The 21,049-nt window shown below is 39.3% G+C and overlaps 1 protein-coding gene and 1 long non-coding RNA gene across 2 annotated transcripts in view; one reads left to right on the forward strand and one right to left on the reverse strand.

Moving 5' to 3' along the window:
* DOCK8 (dedicator of cytokinesis 8) overlaps positions 1–21,049 on the reverse strand; it is a 107,683-nt gene that overhangs the window by 58,248 nt on the left and 28,386 nt on the right. The window contains exon 13 of the mRNA XM_067569331.1: positions 20,198–20,360. Within this exon, the coding sequence (XP_067425432.1) occupies positions 20,198–20,360 (163 nt within the window). The remainder of the gene's footprint in view (positions 1–20,197; positions 20,361–21,049) is intronic.
* LOC137167150 (uncharacterized) lies at positions 5,456–7,068 on the forward strand. Its single transcript, XR_010924023.1, has 3 exons — positions 5,456–5,632; positions 6,211–6,321; positions 7,047–7,068. It is a non-coding gene; the product is annotated as an uncharacterized lncRNA (long non-coding RNA).

Consider the following 21,049-nt stretch of genomic DNA (forward strand, 5'->3'; position numbering starts at 1 on the left):
CTCATTGGTCATTAATATTCTTGTGTGATATATGTGTGGATGTTAAAAGTTATGAATATATGCTAGAATTATGACTAAAGTGTGTTTAAACCAGTCATGCCAAAGGGAGTTGGTAAACATGTCTGCCCCAGACAAAGGCAGGGGTGCTGGAACTATGGGTGTGGCAGCACATCCTGGCTAGACATGGTTTCCATAATATACAGGGCCATTTGTTCAATGGCTTTCAGCACCCCCACTAAACAAATTGTTCCAGCACCACTGGACAAAAGAATGTGTTTTCCCTACCTGGAAGTCACTTCCAAAGTGCTCTGAAAGAAGAGGAGAATATATTTACATATCGCATAAACAGGTCCATCAAGCTAACAAGGGGCAGAGGCAAACTTTACACTAACAAGTGGGGAAAGAGACGGCATGGCATCTATGCACCCAGCAGGCGAGAGAAGCTGGTTCTGGGTTTTACTTTTCAGAAGAATACACTAAAACAGTTTATTGGTGTATAAAGAGAGGGGGATGAACCTCAAGTGATAAAGCAATTGAATCAACTGATTATATGCAATATTACTGTATTATAGAAGTGTATAGAGCGAGATCTTTTCTGAAAGCTAATGACACACTGGTGATTAATATCATTGTGAAATGTATGTATTAATATGAGGAAATATGGATACTTAATGATATTATGTTTAGCCATACACTTTAAAACAGAGATAAATGGGTTCCCTCCCAGACAGGAGAAAAGGCAGCTATTCACCTGTCTCCTATAGAAATTAAGCATAGTAGAATCAAAACAATGGAAGTCCCATTTACATAGAAGGGGATCAGAAGCCCACAGGAAGCGAAGAAAAGCATGCCTTTTGAAACAAGTCACTGAACTTTGCTGCAAGATATAAACAAAGAGAGAAGCCATCTTTGGCATCTATCACTAGTCAGGCACAAGGAAAGAGATCTCTTGCATGCTGAGAAAGGAGGGGTCGAGGCCTTTGGAAACTGAATGTAGGTAAGAAAAAATATCTTGAACAAAGTCTGATCTTGCTAGATTAAGTTTTAGACTTTTAGAGGCATGTTTTCATTTTTATTTGCTTGTGACCCTTTCTAACTTTATCTTTTGTACTTGAACTCACTTAAAATCCTATCTTGTTTTGTTAATAAATTTGTTTTAGTACTTACCTGAAATGCATGCTAGTTAGTTTTTGTCTTTACATTTTATAAAAAGTGTTTCTCAGAGGCACATAGTTCAGAGGCTGCATGGATTTTTATTGGAATAAATTCTGCCTTCGGACATATGCACCCAACTCACATTGACTTCAAAGGGAGACACAAGCATATATTTGAGGATGCAATTTGGCATATTGGGTGAAATCCCGGACCCATTAAAATGAACTGCAATACTTCAATGGGGCCAGGAATTCATCCTTTGTATTTATTTCCCAAAAACAAAATAGACAGCCCCTCCAAAAAAAACCACTTTTGAATGTCAACATCAGCACTGTTGTAGTTAATACAAAGGGGGGAAAGGTAAACATATCAGAAACAGTTTAACCTCCAAAAAGAGATAAAGTGGAGGACAAAATATTGCAATCCTTTTCCTCAGGTAGTATTCAGGGACACAGAGTATAAATGTGGCTCATATATCATCTTTGGCTCCCCCAGTTTTCAGAAGAGTCAGGGGCTAATGTGGCTCCTAATACAAGTTAGAGCAACCTCAGTACTCTCAGATACACTTCCTTGTAATGGCCAGCAAGACTAGACAGGTATGAGTGAAGTGCAGCTGGTGGGAGATGTAAAGTGGCAATGCAAAGGGGCCACATCAAGAGGTCAGAATCTGACTCATTCTACTTAAAAATAAGCACATTTTTTCCTTTCACTCTCTTTATTTTTTGTGGACGCTATTAATTTTTAAGGGATACATTAACGGAGCATTTCTCTCGGGCAAAACACTAAAATTTGGTCAGCTACAATCACTGATTTTTGTTTCCAGTTGTGGGAAATAATCATCTTTATACTGCTGTAATGTAAACTGTTCCTTTATTTAGACAGGACTATATAAGCATCACTACAGCTAAAGACTGAGTTAGCTTTGCCAATATAAACATCTTTATTTGGGTTTATTATCTCAGCAATTCCAAATCATATTGAAGTGAACTTTAGCATAAATGATGTCAGCCCAAATGTCAGCAAGCTTTCTTCCCAGAATTTTTTGCAAGGTAAAACAGTTTTTTTAACACAGACCAACATAAGTTGAAGATAAATTGGCTCAGATATCAGACATCAGACTTCAGATACAATATAGTTTAATTAAAAACAACCACCTCCCACCCCAAATTTCAGCAATTTAGGCCTTTTTGGTGTTGTTTAAAAATCCTTTATTGATATTCAAGTATTTTTCATTGATGCTAGTTTCACATATAAATGAATGGGGAACAGCATGATTCAATTACTATTTTCAGGACAGTGTTAAATGGACACTACCAATTAGAGATCTAAACCTTTTTTTAAAAATGTAAGTAGTTTCAGGTATTATATCTGTTCCTAAGTCTCTCTGCCAATTTTTGTTACTTTCAACTGCATTTTTCTATTTTTGTAAGTGCTTTTCTCTCCTCAGTTGCTGCATGAAAAACTTCAATACACCCAAAAAACCAAAACAAAACCCAGGGAAAATTAACTGACTATCCAGGGGAAAAGTGAAACCTGACTATGTAAAAGGTAAACATACTGTTAAAACAGAAGAATATGTGTTTCTCCAATGTCATTCAGTTTTAGTAATTTTAGGTGTGATTTGTAACTATAGCACGCACAAAATTTTGAGACAGAAGTTTGATTTTTAAGTTGAGTTCCTTTAGTACTAGTGTTTGGACACCAATGTTGCGAGGTCAAAAATGATGGTAGAACAATTTCTGTGCAAGTCAGTGTCAAAGCAGTATAAATGCTCAACTGTGGAGAAGACATTTTAATGTCAAAAGAAGATCAAAATATTGGCCAAGATACTAACAAAACAATGTTAAGGCAAGTCCACAAGATGCTATTTTATAAAATAATGATTACAACATAAAAATCAATGCAACTAATTTAATTAAAGTCTCCCTCTGTAAAACCACCAATTCACTGAAATAACCCATACTGTAAATATAAAACTGACTTGGGTTAGAGCACCCACTGAAGGGAGATCAACTGTGCTACCCTGCCTAAACACAATGGAAATGCTCTGACTTGCATACTGTGCAACTCTACTGTGGACTGAACTCACTGTCCTGTTCTACATCTGCATGAAATTTGACTGCACTGACTTGACTATGTTTAATGGTCAGGGCAGAACAGATCTATCCTCTGCTGAAATAAACTATATGCACAGGCAGTAAGACTTTAACCCTATTGTGCTTAAATTCCATTACTCATAATTATTGGTTGTGTTGGATGGTAGTTCTTCATACCAAATTACACAACTACTTATGAGTTACATCCCAGTGTGTCTGGTTTCCAAATTTCAATCAACATTAGATATGTCTGTGGATGACTGTGACATGAATAATGAATACCATATATCTTGAATATATATTCAATATATCTTGAAAATATATATATATATTCAATATATCTCTAGGTAGACACTATTAATACAGAACATTGACTGATATGCAGATGTGCAGTGATCATTAAATAAACCTTGTCACTTGCTGCTGATGGTAATAGAGACAAATAATGCAGTTATTTAGTATATGTCAACATGGTCTCTATTGGTTCTATTATTTTCTCTCATTAAGTCTTCAGAAAAATGGTTGTAAACTTTGCCCAAAATTGCAGTTATTTTACTGACTACATACACTCGTTTTCAGTACCTTAGAATACACAGAAGAAATGGTGCATCAGCAGAATTTTAATATGGCACATTATTTTAAAAGGAAGCACATGTATAGATTCTCAAATTGGCCAGAGTTCTTTGTTTTTTTAAATATGATTTTACTTTTAATATGGATCATAGACTGGATATTATTTTCTTATACTTAAAATTAGTGATCAGCTCAGGAGTCAGAGTTCAGATACAGATTAGGTTTAGGCTGGGTTTTGGGTAGAACTCTGTGAGGTCTATCTCATGGAGTTTCCAAGTAACCATCCACTCAAAAAGTGGGTGTTTTGGGGAATGCAGAAAAGACAATTAATTGTGACCTCCCAAACCCCATGACTCCTGGAGATCCACAGAGAAGTCCCATTCACACTTGTGCAAGGGACCCAATGGAAGATGATAATGCTTCAAGTATCATTAAAACCTGATATTTTCTCTGATATCCACAGAATAAGCCAGTAGTAAGGCCTGCCCTCTGGCTCAACTCCAAAGTATACTGACCCAAGGGCCGTCTGTGAGTACTAGAAAAAAGGGGAATGGGGAATTTCATGGAATCGTATGGGGACAATGTTTGTGGAACCACAGATTTCCTGTTCCTTCTGTGATCCCAGGATCTGGGTTCTCTTCAACTGCATCAGCAGAGGGGTTGATCTACTTCCAAATCATATTGCATTAAATCTTTATTAATGAACCAAATTTTAAATTTCTGATGATCATTAATTCTAGTCTATAGTATACAGCAGACAACATACTTGAAAGACAACAAAAGAAGTTTCTTAAAAATGTTTCTTGAAAGGATAGGAGCAATAGTTATAAATAGCCCTCATTTTTGATACTGTTGATAATTATGATGAGATTATTTTGGTCTCGTAAATTTAATAGATAACACTATCCTTGTAGGTACATGCCTTTTAATGTAATCTAGTACTTCCCAAAATACTGATAACATGTTCCTGTGTAGTCATATGTAATTACGTGATAGGATACATCTCACATTCTTCAATATCTCCTTTTCCCCAGGATGTTTTAGATTTATATAATTTCAGTGCAAAATATTTTGGAATTCAAAGCATAGACTCATCATTACCCCTCCAGCACCCAGTATTTAAACAGCTGCACTTTAACTGCAATAGGAAATTAGGGGTTAACCTGAGGAATTTGAAAATAACTTTGCTGTAATTGTTGATCACATTCACATTTTCTCCCACTGTGCCGGGACCTTCAAAGTGGTCCATTTGTAAACTTTTCTTTGATCAGGCAAGCAGATCTGTACAACGCTAAAAATCTTTACAAGTTGCAATGCACAAAATATCTGGTTTGGTCCTCCTGAGTATTGTGCATTTGCTAAACAGTGCAACCAAAGGCAACTATGTATCAAGCAAGAAAGAAATTCAAGGTGCCCACTTTCATTATTCCAGCGAGGAAATCAGTGTGCTCTCTCAAGGTGTCCTGAAGCTTGGAGCTGGGTTAAAGGAGCAGGTTGACCATACCAAAGAGCAAATTACATACATCTTTCAGCAGCTTAACATTTTAAACAACTCCTTAGTAGAATTACTGCAGCAGGTCAGCCTAAATAAGAGGCTGGCAAATGGTCTTATGGAGAAAACTCAGCAACTTGAAACTAGGAACCAAGTACTGTGCAGGCTATCTGCAGAGCTCCAGAACCAACTTGATGAAATGATGCACTACAGAGTGACTTTCAACACCAAACTAGAGTTTTTAGAGGAGAAGATAGAGAATGCCCTAAACTACAAGGCTAACACCACTACTTCAGTGATTCTGACGGACATTATGGTAAGTGTTGGAGGTTTTTATATCTACCTTTTAGCATAATTATTTATTCACTTCTCAGTGAAGTGGAGATTCTCAGTAGAAGTGGAGATAATATAGATAGGACTTTTTTTTAAAATCCAGAAATCATTACTATATGAGCTGAAAAGAGGCTTGTCTGTTTTGATCTGCATTTTTTTCTTTATTTGAGACTTACATGGTTATGTGTAAGCCCTTCCGGGCAAGGGCTGTCTTTATTTTTGTGCATTGTACAACTTGATAATTACTCATTATTATTCAAAAACTGTAGTGGCAAATTCGTTTACCACATACAAATAAGAGAGGGACAAAACTTGCAGTCCTAATTCAGGCAAAACTTGTATTGGCTTCATCAAGAATTTTGCTGGCATGGGGACTACAAGATTTGCCCCCTAAAATTAATTTCTACTCTATTTCTGATAATTCCTCCTGCTTAAAAAAAAAATCACATTGAAGATGTCTCAGTATTTTGCTACCAAACCTTGGAATACATCAAAGATTTTTGCAGCTTCAAAGTCATCTTTTCTTTTCTTTTTTCTCCCGTCTTCCCCACTCCTCCTTAGTCCTTTGTGCAAATTCAAAGCGTAAGAATTGATGAGTTGCTTACTGAAGTGGAGCTGCAGCAGAACCAAATTAGTATACAAGATGCACTCATTCAAAAGTTACTGAAAAAGGTAGGCTCTTCATAGCTTTTCTTCCCCATTCACCTTTTCACTGTTGGCCTTTGTTTTGAGTTTGGAAGAAAACAGTGTTCCACTGAACTGGTAACATTATTATTGTTATGTATTTGTATTGTGGTAGCATCTAGGAACCCATCATCCTAAGCACTGTACAAACATTAGGAAAAGAGTGTCCCTGCCTCAGGGGCTTTACCTGTTACATGGGGAAACGCTGGAGATATATTACCTAAAAGACAGACGAAAAACAAGAGATTTGCTAAAATTCTTGGCACCAGGAGTAGGAAATTCAAACAACACCAATACTAATACCTGGCAGTAATCTTCAAAGTACTGTATAAATATCATCAACCCTTGTAACATTCCTGAATGGCAGGAATTTTACAAATGGGATGCAGCCATTTGCCCAGGATTATGCAGGGAGTCAGTGGCAGAACTGGTTTTAGAATTCAAGGGTTGCTGACTCCCAGTCCCATGCTCCAACCATTAGACCATTCTGCCTGCCAAAAAAAAAACCTGAGATGCATATTTGTTGATTCATGGAATCATTTGATTCCTATGTATCTCTGGAAGACTGATGCTCACTTTAGTTCCTATAAAAAGAAATAACTTGTAATTTCTCTTTATACTTTATAAATGACTTGCATTAACTTTCTGTTTCTGTAGTTCTCTCTTTTATTTTTAACCACATTGCATTGTTGCTCTTACTTTTTTCTACACAGATTAGACCAAAAAGCAAACTAGCCAGACAGCAGAAGACCAGTGGAATCAGGAAGAAAACATCAGATTCTTCTGAGAGCCAGAACACAACATTATCAGTACAGGAGAGTATGTGAAAGAGAATCATGGGACTAAAATATTTTACACGTGATCCATTCAGTATAAATGCAGATGTTGTGCTACTAAATTTTCTGTCTTGATTTAGAAAGCTAATATGCAATAAGGCTGGGGGCTATCTTGCTCATTTGCTTTTAACTTTTAACAAACTATGAGGCCATAGTGCTGAAAAGTTTTCCAAAAATACTGTTATTGTAGCATGAATATGACAGCTACCTACTAGCTTGCTCCTAACAGAAATTTTGTAGAACCATAAACACTACTTACAAAGCAAATATTTTAAGGTACTGAAAAAACATGAGCTAGAGTAGTGCATATGATTTTTAAAAATGTTTTTAGACAAACATTTCTTTGAACTATGCTTTCTTTATCATAAAGTTTATGGAAATCCATGCTTTATTCGGTTTCTCAGCTGACTAACTTGACTGCACAGTGACCATCATGCCATATGATTAATTTTTCACCCGTCATACATTACATAACTAATGCAATTTGTGCATTGTGCACTAATTGTGCATTGTGCATTGTGCACTAATGCAATGACGTGTTAGCTGTGGTGCATCAGTTGAAAACACTGTGATACACAAGAGGTATGCAGGAGGGACACTTGTGCCTTTAGATTGCTGTTTGCTAGACTTTCATTTTTCAAGGTTTATGTTATGCTTAGTAGCAGAACAGAATTTGTTAATTTTTTATTTTAGCAAAAAGAGCACAGTAACTTCAGAGAACTTTACGAACAGGCGCAGGCGCATACATGTACACACTGCGCGCACTCGTACTGGAAGTGGGAACTGGCTGGAAACACACCTGCACAGTAAAAACAAGAAGTGGGATATTGTGTCATATCCCTTCTGCCAATAGCAGTGCCTCTTCCCTGAGATCTATAAAGAAGCAGAGAGATAGCAAGACAGACAAACATAAATGGGGCCTCTGATGGCAGGAATTCTGTGTGTAATACTTGAGCAGGGACCCATACCCTTAAACAAAGAGAAAGTTGGGCAATATAGAAAAGAAAATATAGAAAATATAGAAAAGAGAAACAAACCAATGCAGTATTATGATCCTCAGGAGTGGTACACAAATAAAGGAATGGGAAGCGGGTAATCTCTACCCCAGAGAACAATTGTGAAAGAGTATGAGACAAGTTAGGGCAGCTCTGCTCATTAAGTCCCCCCCCCAAGTATGCTAACAATGCACATAGTGTCTGAGAGAAATCCCTCTAATACGGGAATTTGGGAGCATGGGGTCAGCGCATATAAAAGTTCACCCAGAGCCACGTATCAGCAAAAACCATTGCATTTCCACCCTAAAAGGTGGACAGAGCAATGGAAGCGGTAAAGATACAATACTCCCTTTTCCCCCCACCCCTGCCCTTAGATCTCAAGAGTAGCCTGAGCATAAGGAAGGAAGACAAGTAGTGAAAAATAATACCGCACCACAGTTAAAATAAATAAGTGGTTAGCATGTGCTACCACCCCTTCCTCAAAACACGTGAGCAATGGGGACCATTATGAATGAATTACCTTTGCTTCCAGACTAGTCAGGAATAGGGACAGAACCATTACTGCTAAAAACAGAAGCCAAGCAGTGGCTGGGCCTAGAAACTCTCTACGAGGCATAGGGGATCACAAAACACCTGAGAACACTAATTAGTAGCCTCAATAAAAGAACTTCTTTCAAAACCCTTAAAAACAAAAACCTAACACTTCCCATATCAAAAGCACAGACTGCCTGTGTCTGTTTCAGCTTAGTGATAGTTGAAGCCAATGACTATGCTCTAGATCCAAAATTTCACCCCAGCAGAGCACAGCATCACTTTCACTTATATTTCATGGGGAAAAATGTTATAAAATTTTAAATAACATGATTTAGGCTTTTTTTCTTTTTTCTTTTTGCTATTTGGAAAGAAAAAGTTATTGAAATGAATAAATCTTGAATTGTTTTGCCAGGCAGTGCGAAACTACTTTTATTAAGGAAATGCACGTAATATGATGAAAGGGAGCGCTGAGTTTTACCGTGCTCTGATCTCACTAGTGTAAATTGAAAATAACTCAGTTTAAAGGAATGGCATTACGCCAGTGTAAAAACTAGTACAAGCAAAATCAAAGTCAGGTCAAGAGACTAGAACAAAAATTCTGTGCCTCTGCTATTCAACAAGAAAAATCCACTTTTCAGAAAAGCAAGCTATTGCTTGTCTTCTATGAAAGGGACCTTCGGGATTTATTGACCCCACACTTGATGAGAAAGGCACCAGAGAGGCCCTGTGTGCGGGTTGAGCCTTGCCCCTCCAGCCCTGTCAATCACGTATGCTAGAGAGGAGGCTGGAGAGAGAAATCACCCTGTGCAGGAGACTGCAGGAGTGACTCCTGAAGCCATAGGGAGAACTCCCATCCAGGAGATCTCCATCCTGACCCTGGAGGGAGTGCAGAGAACTCCCAAAGTAAGCCTGATAGAATGAGTCTGATACAGCAGCCCAGCCAGAGGCACTTTTGAAATCCACTACACAGACACTGTTGGTAATGTTGGCCTTTTTCCCCTTGAAGGGGCTCTGGGAAGAAGTTATTCTCAGGTGCACTTGGGCATTTAACTTTCCTTATGATCCCTCATCAGACGGGATTTAAGAAGGCCCACAAAGGACAGGCCCCCTTGGGTTCTGTGCAGGAGCCACCCAGTATAAATAACTGGAAGTGGCCAGGGTCTCCCACTATCTGTGAGAAAAACCTAAGGGGACTCTTTTACAGTATGTCATTAAAGTAAACCTACGTTTGGGAGTCTACTGCTTTACCTAGAACTTTGCAAAAAGTCCACTGCTCCATCAGTATTCCATTGATAGTTCCACTCTGGCGCACATATAGTCAGACTTCAGAATTTATCAGCCTATAACTTTAAAAGCTTTCATTCACTTGTGTATTTTATCCAAATAAGTATTCTGTATGTGTAACTATTTCCTCTTATGTCCAGGGTAACATGCTAATAAAGGACACAAATAATTATACCATACTTTTGTTTTTCAATTCTGTTACAATATAAGTCCATAGCACTTGTGTATCATGCTTTTTTGCTTGTTTCTTTGTTTTGTTGGCTTACAACAGACATCTAGGAAGCATAAACCCAACTGTAACAAATTCAAGGGCCTTTACAAGGACACAATAAAATGAAAAGCAATGTCTAAACATATTTTCTTTTAGTGCAGTTAAAAAGATTCATTTGAGCCTCCAAATGAAACCCTGGATCCAACACACACAAACTTTGAAAGTTCAAGTCCAGCTCCTGATGTAAAGTTTGCAGCTAGGTCCCATCTTTAGGTAAAATATGATGCATGTTTAAGCAAGAGGGCCTCCTCCTAAAATTCCCACCAATGCATCAGAGTGGATTATGAGTCTGAGTCTACAAACCCCTACCCCTAGTCCTCCTTTGCCATTGACTTCTATGAGTTTAGGATTTACCCCTTATGATTAAATGTTAATCATGTTACTATAAGAAGGCAAATGGGGGATGGGAAAGAGCCCTCCATCTGTCCCCCTGATCTCGGCTCTGATTTTGATCCATTGTAAGTCAGGAGTAAGTTCTATTGAAACTAATGGAGTTACATCAGTGTAAATTAATTCAGAATCAGGCTCATATTTTTTAAATCTAGGATATAAAAATTAATTACAAAGAGTTGTACTGCCACTAAAGCGCCTTAAATCATTGGGCCACATTCCACTTCTGTGTTTTTGCCCAAACAAACACAAGTAGCATTAACGTGAGTTTATGTTCTGGATGGTAGTGGCTTCTCTAATGCAGCTAGATTATTCCTTCCTGTAGAAAGGAGATGGAGGATTCCATTGCCACGATACAAATATGTGCATCATGTTCCCTGACCACACCACATGCCAGAATGTACCATCTCAGAAGGTCTGTAAAGCAGCCTTTAGCAAGGTTATAGGGATCTAGAACTGGAATATACAGTTTCCATCAGTCACTCTCCCTTCTGACTCAGAATTTCCAGGTACACACCTATATTCAGCAGGTAGTCAGAATTTGCTCCATCATTTCTGCTTTTGCCTTTGTGTCTCTGATGTGTACCTTTTCCTTATACAGCAAGGTATCTTCAGGGTTAATTGTGGCATTAACTGATTTGGTTTGTATTATAGAAAATAACTTGGCTATAGAATGAGACCAACTTCTGTTTGTGAGAGAGACAAAGGTTTAGAGCCACACAGAGCTCTTCTTCATGTCTCTAAGTGGTTCACAAGCCTGTCTCTCTCACGAACAGAAGTTGGTCCAATAAAAGATGTTACCTCATCCACACTGTCTCTCTAATATCCTGGGATCAACACAGCTACAACAACACCACATACACTTGTTATAGATTGAATGTCATTCATGTAGTCTCAGTCAATTTACCAATTCAGGCAAATATTAACCAGGGAAAATAATCTTTGTAATGCTGCATTTCATTTCTGCCACTGTTGGGGCTAAACCGGAGAGTCCCTATTGGCTCTGTTATTACTGCTTTTATCTAGGGCTGAACACAAAACAGAACTGAAACAAAACAGAGTCCTACACAATGGTGGTAAACTCTGACACTTAATGAACAATTCTGCTGGTATGGGCATTTTCTTCTAATCTAAGTCCCATTAAATCCATTTCTTTCTGTCTGTCTCTATCACTGAGACGTCTACACTTCACATGTTTGCAGGAACATTTTACAGAGGGCGTGACAGCTCAGGGGTGAACTGCCACTGTGATCTCTTCCCCAGTCTCTCCTGTGTGGACACTTCCTCCAAGAGACAGGCTTCCCACCTGCAGTCGTTCCAGAGCGGAACTCCACGGTTCACTGTAGTTGAGATTGGATTACCAGGCTACACCCTCTCCCTTGCCCCATTCCCAGTGCCCTACCATGGTTACAGTGCATACGTATGGTCCCTTACACCCATTGCAATCCCTCATGGGATTCAAAACAGTTTCTACCAGACAGACTCACTGTCCACTGGCCCAGAAGTACCCAGAAAGCAGAGAGAAAGTGTTAAACCCACAAAAGGCCCAGACATCTGGGTCTTGCCTGCAGATCATCGTCTCTCTCAAAGCTTAGGCCAGCCCACCTGCCTCAGGCACATCCTCCAGAGCCTAAGTTCCACAGTCCTGCTGCATACTCTACCTACATCAGAGAGTCTCCCCAAGACCTCGTCTACACTGAAGATGTATGACAACATTGCTTAGGGCCATGAAAAAATTCATGCCCTGTGCAACATAGTTAGATTGACCTAACCCCCGAGTGTAGATGCAGCTAAGTTGATGGAAGTTTTCTTCTGCCAACCTAGTCACCGCCTCTCGAGGGGATGGATTTACTACAGTGATGGAAGCAGTTTTTCGGTCTAGACTACTACAGCATAGCATAGCTGCAGTGCTGCAGCTGTAGTATGTGTAGTGTAGACATACCGCAAAAAGCAGCTGCCTGCTCTCTCCTTTGCCTTTAGGCTGAGGGTTTTAACAGATTAATGTTCTTTTGATTTTAGTCTCTGGCCTGGAAAAATAGGCAGGTCACCTTTTTGGGACAGGCAGGTGGGGATTTCCCACTGACTAGCTCACCCACTGTTTCTCTGAAGGATGCTTCGTGTTTTCCCTGAAGATACCGTCTCTCTGTCATTGTTTTGTTTCCTGCTTGCTCCCTAGAACAGCTTCCCTTGATTTACCTTTGTGCACTCAGCCAGAAAAATACCAAGCAAATAAACAGAGGCACAAATAATATTCATGCAAAATAAAACATATCTCCCTCATCCTCCATAAAGGGGTTTTATTTTATTTTTGCAATTTAAAAAACTATGCAGACTGAACTCTATGTAAAAACAAAATCAACTCTACTTATAAATAATAGGGATTGATGAACAGTAATTATAAGCCAAAAAAGTTTACAAAATATATTATTCCTTGTGGCTTTTTTTTTTTTTTACATGAACCATCATCATCAGTAATAAGCCACTTTAGTATCATGCTTACACAACTGAAAGGATCTTAAAATACTGATATCCAAGGTATCTGTTAAAATCAAATCTCCTGGAGAAAAATATGAAAGAAAATCTAAAGCATATCTCCTTGTACTTTTCCTTTGGTTAAAGATCATCCAAAAAAATCCTGAACACAGTTTTTGAAACATACCGAGACACTATTCTTCAATAGCGTAATTCTGTGGTGTATTTGAAATTATCTTTGCTATTTTCACCTGCAATATTTTCAATTCACAGATATTTTCCAAAAGGAAAGCTGGATATGAGTCAGCAGTGTGCCCTGGTTGTCAAGAAGGCTAATAGCATATTGGGCTGCATTAGGAGGAGCATTGCCAGCAGGTCACGGGAAGTGATTATTCCCCTCTATTCGGCATTGGTAAGGCCGCATTTAGAGTATTGTGTCCAGTTTTGGGCCCCCCACTACAAAAAGGATGTAGACAAGTTGGAGAGAGTACAGAGGAGGGCAACAAAAATGATTAGGGGGCTGGAGCACAGGATTTATGAGGAGAGGCTAAGGGAACTGGGCTTGTTTAGTTTGCAAAAGAGAAGAATGAGGGGGGATTTGATAGTGGCCTTTAACTACCTGAAAGGGGTTCCAGGGAGGATGGGGCTAGGTTGTTCTCAGTGGTGGCAGATTACAGAACAAGGAGCAATGGTCTCAAGTTGCAGTTGGGGAGGTCTAGGTTGGACATTAGGAAAAAGTTTTTCACTAGGAGGGTGGTGAAGCACTGGAATGGGTTACCTAGGGAGGTGGTGGAATCCCCATCTTTAGAGGTTTTTAAGCTGAGGCTTGACCAAGCCCTGGCTGGGATGATATAGCTGAGGTTAGTCCTGCTTTGAGCAGGGGGTTGGACTAGATGACCTCTGAGGTCCCTTCCAACTTATATTCTATGATTCTATGAAGTACTTTCTTTTGTGTTCAATAAGAAATTAAAAATAGTGCCATTTTGTAGAGATTTGGAGCCATATTCCTTAATAATTCATGTGAGTTACTCTCAAGATTTGCACCATTTATATTTTCTCTGTAACTTTTTCAAAATCATATCACTGCCTCTTGGTGTGGTCTTCCTAGGGGCCTCAGCTTCTCCTAACTGACCCTGCTTAGTTTGTTCTCAGTCGGGTGGTTTCCTAGACCTCACCTCCAATTGAATCTATCTGCCCTTCAGTTTTAAGGCTCACAGTCTCTCCTGGCTGTTTTCTTGGAGGCAGTCTCATGCAGGGCTGTCACCCCTTTACTATCTCAGGCCTTTCTGCCTCTTTTTCCTTCTCTGTGCTCTCTCCTTTATAGCCAATCTTGTTTATTCTGTTGGTTCCAGCTGTGGGAGCCTGCCTCCATGATTAAAGACACAAGGTGAGTGAGATAATATCTTTTATTGGACCAACTTCTGTTGATGAGAGAAAAAAGCTTTTGAGCCACACAGAGCTCTTCTCCAGAGTGTGGCTCAAAATCTTGTCTCTCTCATCAACAGAAGCTGGTCCAACAAAAGATATTACCTCATCCACCTTGTTTCTCTAATATCCTAGGACTGACATAGCTACAACTACACTGCATGCCTCCATGACTGGTGGGGAAGCCGTGTGGGGGTGTGATCAAGCTGCTTGCTGGTAAACAAGAGAGACTCTCCTCCCCTCCACCTCCCCATCTATTCATAGTATGGGATTTGTAGACCCCATTACAATCATTCATCATCATTAATCGCTGTGAACATAGTACACAAGACTCAATGTAAAGACAAAATGAGTGGAAAGGAAATTATACTGATAAATAAATTATGTTTATACAACATGGTAGTCGCATCCAAAAATTCCCAGAACTCAACTAACTTTACAACTGATTATAAACTATGGGGCCCACCTCCCCTACACTATTTCTTTTAGAGATAAAATGAGCTGAAAGCCTGCTTGTTTGGGTTAAAATCTTGCAGATAACACAATACAGCATCACTCTCTCCCCCAGCCCTGTTTTAAAAATTATATATGAAATGTCATGCAACTTCATTGGCTTTCACAGTTCTTTTCTGTGTTATCTTAATGAAGTGCATAACAAATGGACCATCAGAAAACATTTTGGTAGATTACCCTCCACAGTGCTCTCTGAGCACAATTGTGTGCATTGCTGAGTACCCTTAATTCCCACTGATTTATTTGGAAGTCTGAAAGTTCACCAACTTGCACGCAGTGTTCTGAAATTCTCAGAATTGGTTCTTATCTTTCATTGCCTACAAACATTTTATACTATGTGCTATCATCAAGTATTCCTTGTTATCGAACCTTTCCTGGAAGGTGTGGAGCACCCTCAGCTCCTAATAGTTTAGGAACTTTACCACTGTCGATGATTAGGTTGGCAATAATAGGTGTTATATACAGAGCTCTGTGCATATATTATGCTTCCTGAACTTGAAGTTAATTTGTGTGTTTATGGAGTGATTTTAAAAGAGTAGAAATTAATTTCAAACTCAGAAGGCATTACATAGCAACACAGATGTTGCCATACTGATCATTCTAAAGGGCTTTTTAGTCCAGTATTTTGGCCCTGACAATAACCAGCACCAGTTGCTTCAGAGGAATGTACCTATAATGGACAACTATGGAATAACCTATTCATTTGGAAAGTTTCTTCCTCACCGCAGGCAGTTAGAAAGACAAAGACACTATTTACTGAATTTCATTATCATTCAACAACTGACAGTGTTACACACACTCCTGAACGTCAGATGTGGGGACAACAGCACAAAAATACATCCACAGATAACATAACAATGCACTTTAGAGGTGCCACATCCATGTATGTGCGTTAGGATTATAGGAAGATTTCAGTTCCATCCCTAGCATCTGTGAGTTTAAAGATTCGATATTACTCATGCTAATTTGTACTTGCCCTTTTAATTGTATAAAGAATTAGAGATACTGAAATATTTGAATGAAATTCTGCAAATTGAGAAAAAGAAATTAATTTCCCTCTTCTCTCATGCATGCTTATGACACTGCAACGTTCCTCGTTAAAAAGTGTCTGGGTCTAGAGTGAAGAAACGGCACCCTCAAGTGGCTGAACAGCACAGATACACAGTTCTGTACTGGGATAACAACATTTCCAAAGCATTTCTACTGCTAAAACAGCTCCATCAAAATCACTTACTGATGGTTAATTTTCCTACTCCCATGAAATTTTAAATCTTTACATCTCTTCCTCCTCATGCATTTCTTACAAACTAAGGGCCAAAATTCTCCTCTCGGTTACACCAGTGCAGCCCCACTGAAGTCCTGGAGGTTATTCCTATATGAATGAGAGGAGGGTTTTCCCCAGCATAATTAAACTGCAATCATCAGCCTGATCCTGTGGAGTGCTGAGTGCCCTCATTTCCCATCAAAGTCAATAGGAGTTAAGAGTGTTCAATACTTGCAGGAATAGCTTAAGAAATCTATGCCACCAAGGCCATATAAATTGACATAGGTCTCAAGAAGGGTAGTTTTTGTGTGAATGATTTTCTTTTATTGCATATTTCCAAGCTTGAGTTCTCTTATTCACCTGACTTTGAGCACAGATATGCATGGAGTGGGTCCTCAACAATTTGAGTCAGACACTCATTGTAGGGTAATAAGGGGAAGGACACTGGACTGGGATTTATGAGATCTGACTCTGTTCCTGATTCTGATGCAGACTTCTTGTGTGACCCTGGGCAATTCACTTAATATTCCTGTGATTTATGGCTGGTATACACTGGGAATTTGCATTGGCATAGCTATATCACTCCCGGGTGTGAAAAATCCACACCCCCTGAGCAACATAGTTAAGATGACATAATCCCCAATGAAGATAGCGCTAGCTCAATGGAAGAATTCTTCCATCAGCCTAGCTACCAGCTTTCAGGGAGGTGGATTAACTACCTCGACGGGAGAACCCCTAGTATCGTCTACACTGAAGTGCTACTGCAATTGTGTCAGTGTAGCATTTCAAGTGTAGACAAGCTCTCAGTTTTCCCATCCATAAAATTATGAAAATTTTTTCTGTCCTTTGTCTGTCTTGTCTATGTAGATTGTAATGTCTTTGGGACAGGGATTGTCTCTCACTATGTGTAAGAACAATGCCCTGCGCAATGATCCCTGCCCCAATCTAAGCTGAGGCCTCGAGGTTCTACTGTCATACAAATAAACAACAAACAACAATAAACAATGAACTATTTCCCTTATGTCTCCACCCATCCCTTGTCTGATACTAATCAATTCAACTAAAGACAAAGATCAGCACAAATACAGATATTAAATATCAATTAATATACTCAATTTACTAGGTTACTTAACATACTTCAGCAAACCCTAATCTCAGAATGTGACCTTGTCAACATAGATTTCTTAGGGTTAAATTCTACAAGGCCTTTGTTTGCCCTCTCTCCTGCCTTCAGAGAACCTGGATCTCTGCCACTTGGCTTAAAAAAGTTATCAAATTTCCCATTTCTTTATTCAGCTTCTTGTCCCTCTTTGACTCAGGAATCACTGGGTGCCACCTGTCAGAGGCCACAAGGGATGCGTAGCTTTACAGGGATTCCCTGGGTCAGATATATGCATATTAAGTTCACTAAAGGGTGACATGTACGGTTTCCATCAAGAGCCAGTAGCCCACTGGTTGTTACAATCATTCTGAAAGGTATGTACAGATAGTACAGTATTTAAGGAGTTAAGTCTCTATACTGGAAATTATGTTCTCAAAACCTTGGCGTTAAGGCAGGTATCCAGAGGCAACAAGTTCTTTTTGAGCAGGAGGTAGCAGATGCTTCCCTCCCTATCTGGTCATTGTGTGTCTCACTACTTGCATACAGAGCCAGATGCTGATTAAAAGATTGCAAAGTGGACAAGAGAGGAAGGCTCCAGGAAAAAACAATCTGCAGGGGGTGTCCTGTCTATGAAAAAGAACAAAGGACTGTTCTGATAGCGACAAGTGTACCAAGAGACATCATGCATCTTTCACCTAGGAAGCAAGCTGGCAGTGTGACTTGCCTCATGAACAGATGATCACAGCCAAGTCTGGCTGCAAGATGCTGGGAAGACTTTGGGTGAGGATTGCTCTATAAAACAGACAAGTATCTAGTTAATTAAGTCTAGGCTCTAGAATGCACATAATGTTTCTGTTTTACATGTAACCTTTTTTTTCCCAATACTTCTACTTGCTATACTCGAATCTCTGTACTTTGTTAAATAAACTGTTATTTCCTTTCACTATAATCTTATTTAAATTCTGGGTGTTAAGCAGAGTAGTGATCCGAGGTGTAAACTGGGGTGTACTGTTAGTTTGGGAGAAGCAAATCTGGGAGCAAGCAAATCTACAAGCATCCAGAGGAACTGGAGCTGGGCACTCCAAAGAGACGGTTGGAGTGTGCCTATTGCTAATCTGTAGAGAGAATGTAGGGCCTGTGGAGGCATAGAAGACAGGGGCTTGTGTTGCTCGTGACAAGTGGAGTTGGGGAGCTGACCCACAGCAAGCACAGACAAGGCTTCCTCATGCTGAGGAGAGGTGGTAGCGAGATGCCTCACAACCCTGGTGTGACAGAGTACAGAGAGCGAACAGGTGAGCCTGCACTCGGATCACTTAGATGCCAATTAGTGCTCCAGAGACAGCTGACTGAGGTAATTAGAGAAGCAGGCTGGCAGGCTGGTTGGGATACAGAGCCAATTAGTCCATCAGCCCAAATCTGATAAAGAGGCACAAGAAGAAATGCAGAGGGGAGAAAGAATGGCAAACAGGGCTAGCTGAGCCCAGTCACACAGGAAGCTGCAGGGAAGGAAGAGAGAGGTCCTGTTTCCCTCAGGTCCTGAGGAGAAGGCCAAAAGCACTAAAAAAATATTTCAAATGGACTGTTGAACGGGGTCTGTAGTGATACTGGTGGAGGGAACTCAAATGATGCTGTGAATGCACAACTAGTGGAGTCTGCACAGTTTCTGAGGGGCAAGAGGGCAGAAGTGAAGATGCGCCCTGTTACACCTGGGTACCCCCAGCGAGCATCACGCTCCCTGACTCATTCTTGATAGTCATGTCTCCCCTGCTAATCAAATTGGCTCTGCTGTCCAAGTCCCAGTCCCTTAGAGTATGCTCAGATGTTGATTTTTTTTTTAAATTCTTCAATATGTTCTCTGTCTTTCATCAAATTTCAAAAACAAATACAAATATTAGAGCTAAATCTATACATAATCCGAGAACATACCTTGATTCACAAATCTCTAGCTTGTGTATTATTAGCATTACTATACAGTACATTAGTGTGCTGAAGAATATTCCCTTAGTATTCATAGCTCATTTAGGATTAATGTGTTGCCAGACTAGTAAGAAATGATAGGACCTGTTTTGATTTGTACTCTTCAGAACTTTCAGCTTTTTAAATCAGTCAGAACAGACTAATACATTTTACGGAATGATATGATATAAGAAGGGATCTTATTCATGGAGTATACAGAGCAATAAACTGCATCTTTGGGTCGTTAGATGACACTTGGTAACTACAAAAGGTGCTCAGTACAAATATATTCCAATGCTGTGAAAGTTATTCCTATGATATGACAAGATAAAGGATACAACAAAATCACAAATGAAAATACAATTAGTCTTGTGTCATGAGCGTTTTAAAATTCTAGGCCCTGCTTTCCATGGATGGTCAGTGGGATTTTCTAGTTAGAAAAAAAGACTGTGAGTCAGAACTCCAAGACTAAGATTTTTAAAAATGGGTGCCTAAAGTTAGGTTCCTAAATTCATATATGGGTACCTATGTAAAATCATCTGAGCACCTACTAAAGTCAATGAGAGCTGCTGGTTCCTCAACACTTTTGAAACACTTTGCTCAAGACATTTACAATTGGACTGGAAAATATACTTGAGAACATAGAATAGGCCTGGTATCTTGTATTGGCTAATGAGATTAAAGAATGGTTGTAACTTTACAGGCTTAGATAACCTAACATGGCTTTTCAATTTCTAAATTTCTATGAATCTGAGAAAAATTATACATTAATCATTTTTGGAATATGAATTTAATGGTTTTCAAAAAATCTGTTTTTCTTACCTATAAATAGTGTGGGGAACATATACTTCTCGAACTGGGAACTCCAAAATCTCTTTCTGAGGACGGCTGCGGTTTTCAGGAAATGGTTTCACTTGTAATAACTCAGGGGTGAGACAGCAACTCAGGACTTCTGAAGCTGGGGAGAGCTCCAATTTAAGTGATCCTTAAAAAAATTACATGAAAGCTCAGCCCATCATTAAGAATAAATAATTAAGAACAAAACCAAACCAAATATGCATAAAATCAAAAGAAGTAACCAGGAAATAATGAATTGGGTTTTAATATGAGGGCTGCAGGAGAAAGAAATCTTGGTTGGAGAAAGTATTTTATTATTTGGATACACAGGGAAGTAATCCACATATATCCCTACACACCAAGATAAAATCTCTCTTCAGGTTTCATCATCATCATCACCACCACCACCACCACCATCACCACCACAGTAAATCTGAAAGGGACATGGCCTTCTTACAGATCAAGCACCTTCCAGATTGACCTCTGGCTAGGTCCTTAAGGTGGTCTTGCTGGATATTCAGTCACTGGAGAACTTATCATGACATCAAAGCTTTTGTCACCCCGCCCAGAGCTGCTGTTTCAGGTTGTCTACAGACCCGGGCAGTCATCCCTGCATCAGTTAACCTCTAAAAAGTTAAATGAATGTTTCTTATCAAGCACAAGGGCTAGAGACATAACGTATTTTAAATGAAAACTTAAAATCTGGAGCACAAGGACACCATCACAAAAAAGCACCAGTTGGTCAAGCCATAGTGAGAGGCCAAATTCAATTTCTGCCTCTGCTTAATTAACACTGTCAGTTAAAATGGAAAGGGAGTAAACATTTTAATCCCCCAA

Source organism: Emydura macquarii, unplaced genomic scaffold (assembly GCF_026122565.2).
Source record: "Emydura macquarii macquarii isolate MOO-44397 ecotype Brisbane River unplaced genomic scaffold, CSIRO-AGI_Emac_v2 contig_2897, whole genome shotgun sequence".
Classification (NCBI taxonomy): Eukaryota; Metazoa; Chordata; order Testudines; family Chelidae; genus Emydura; species Emydura macquarii.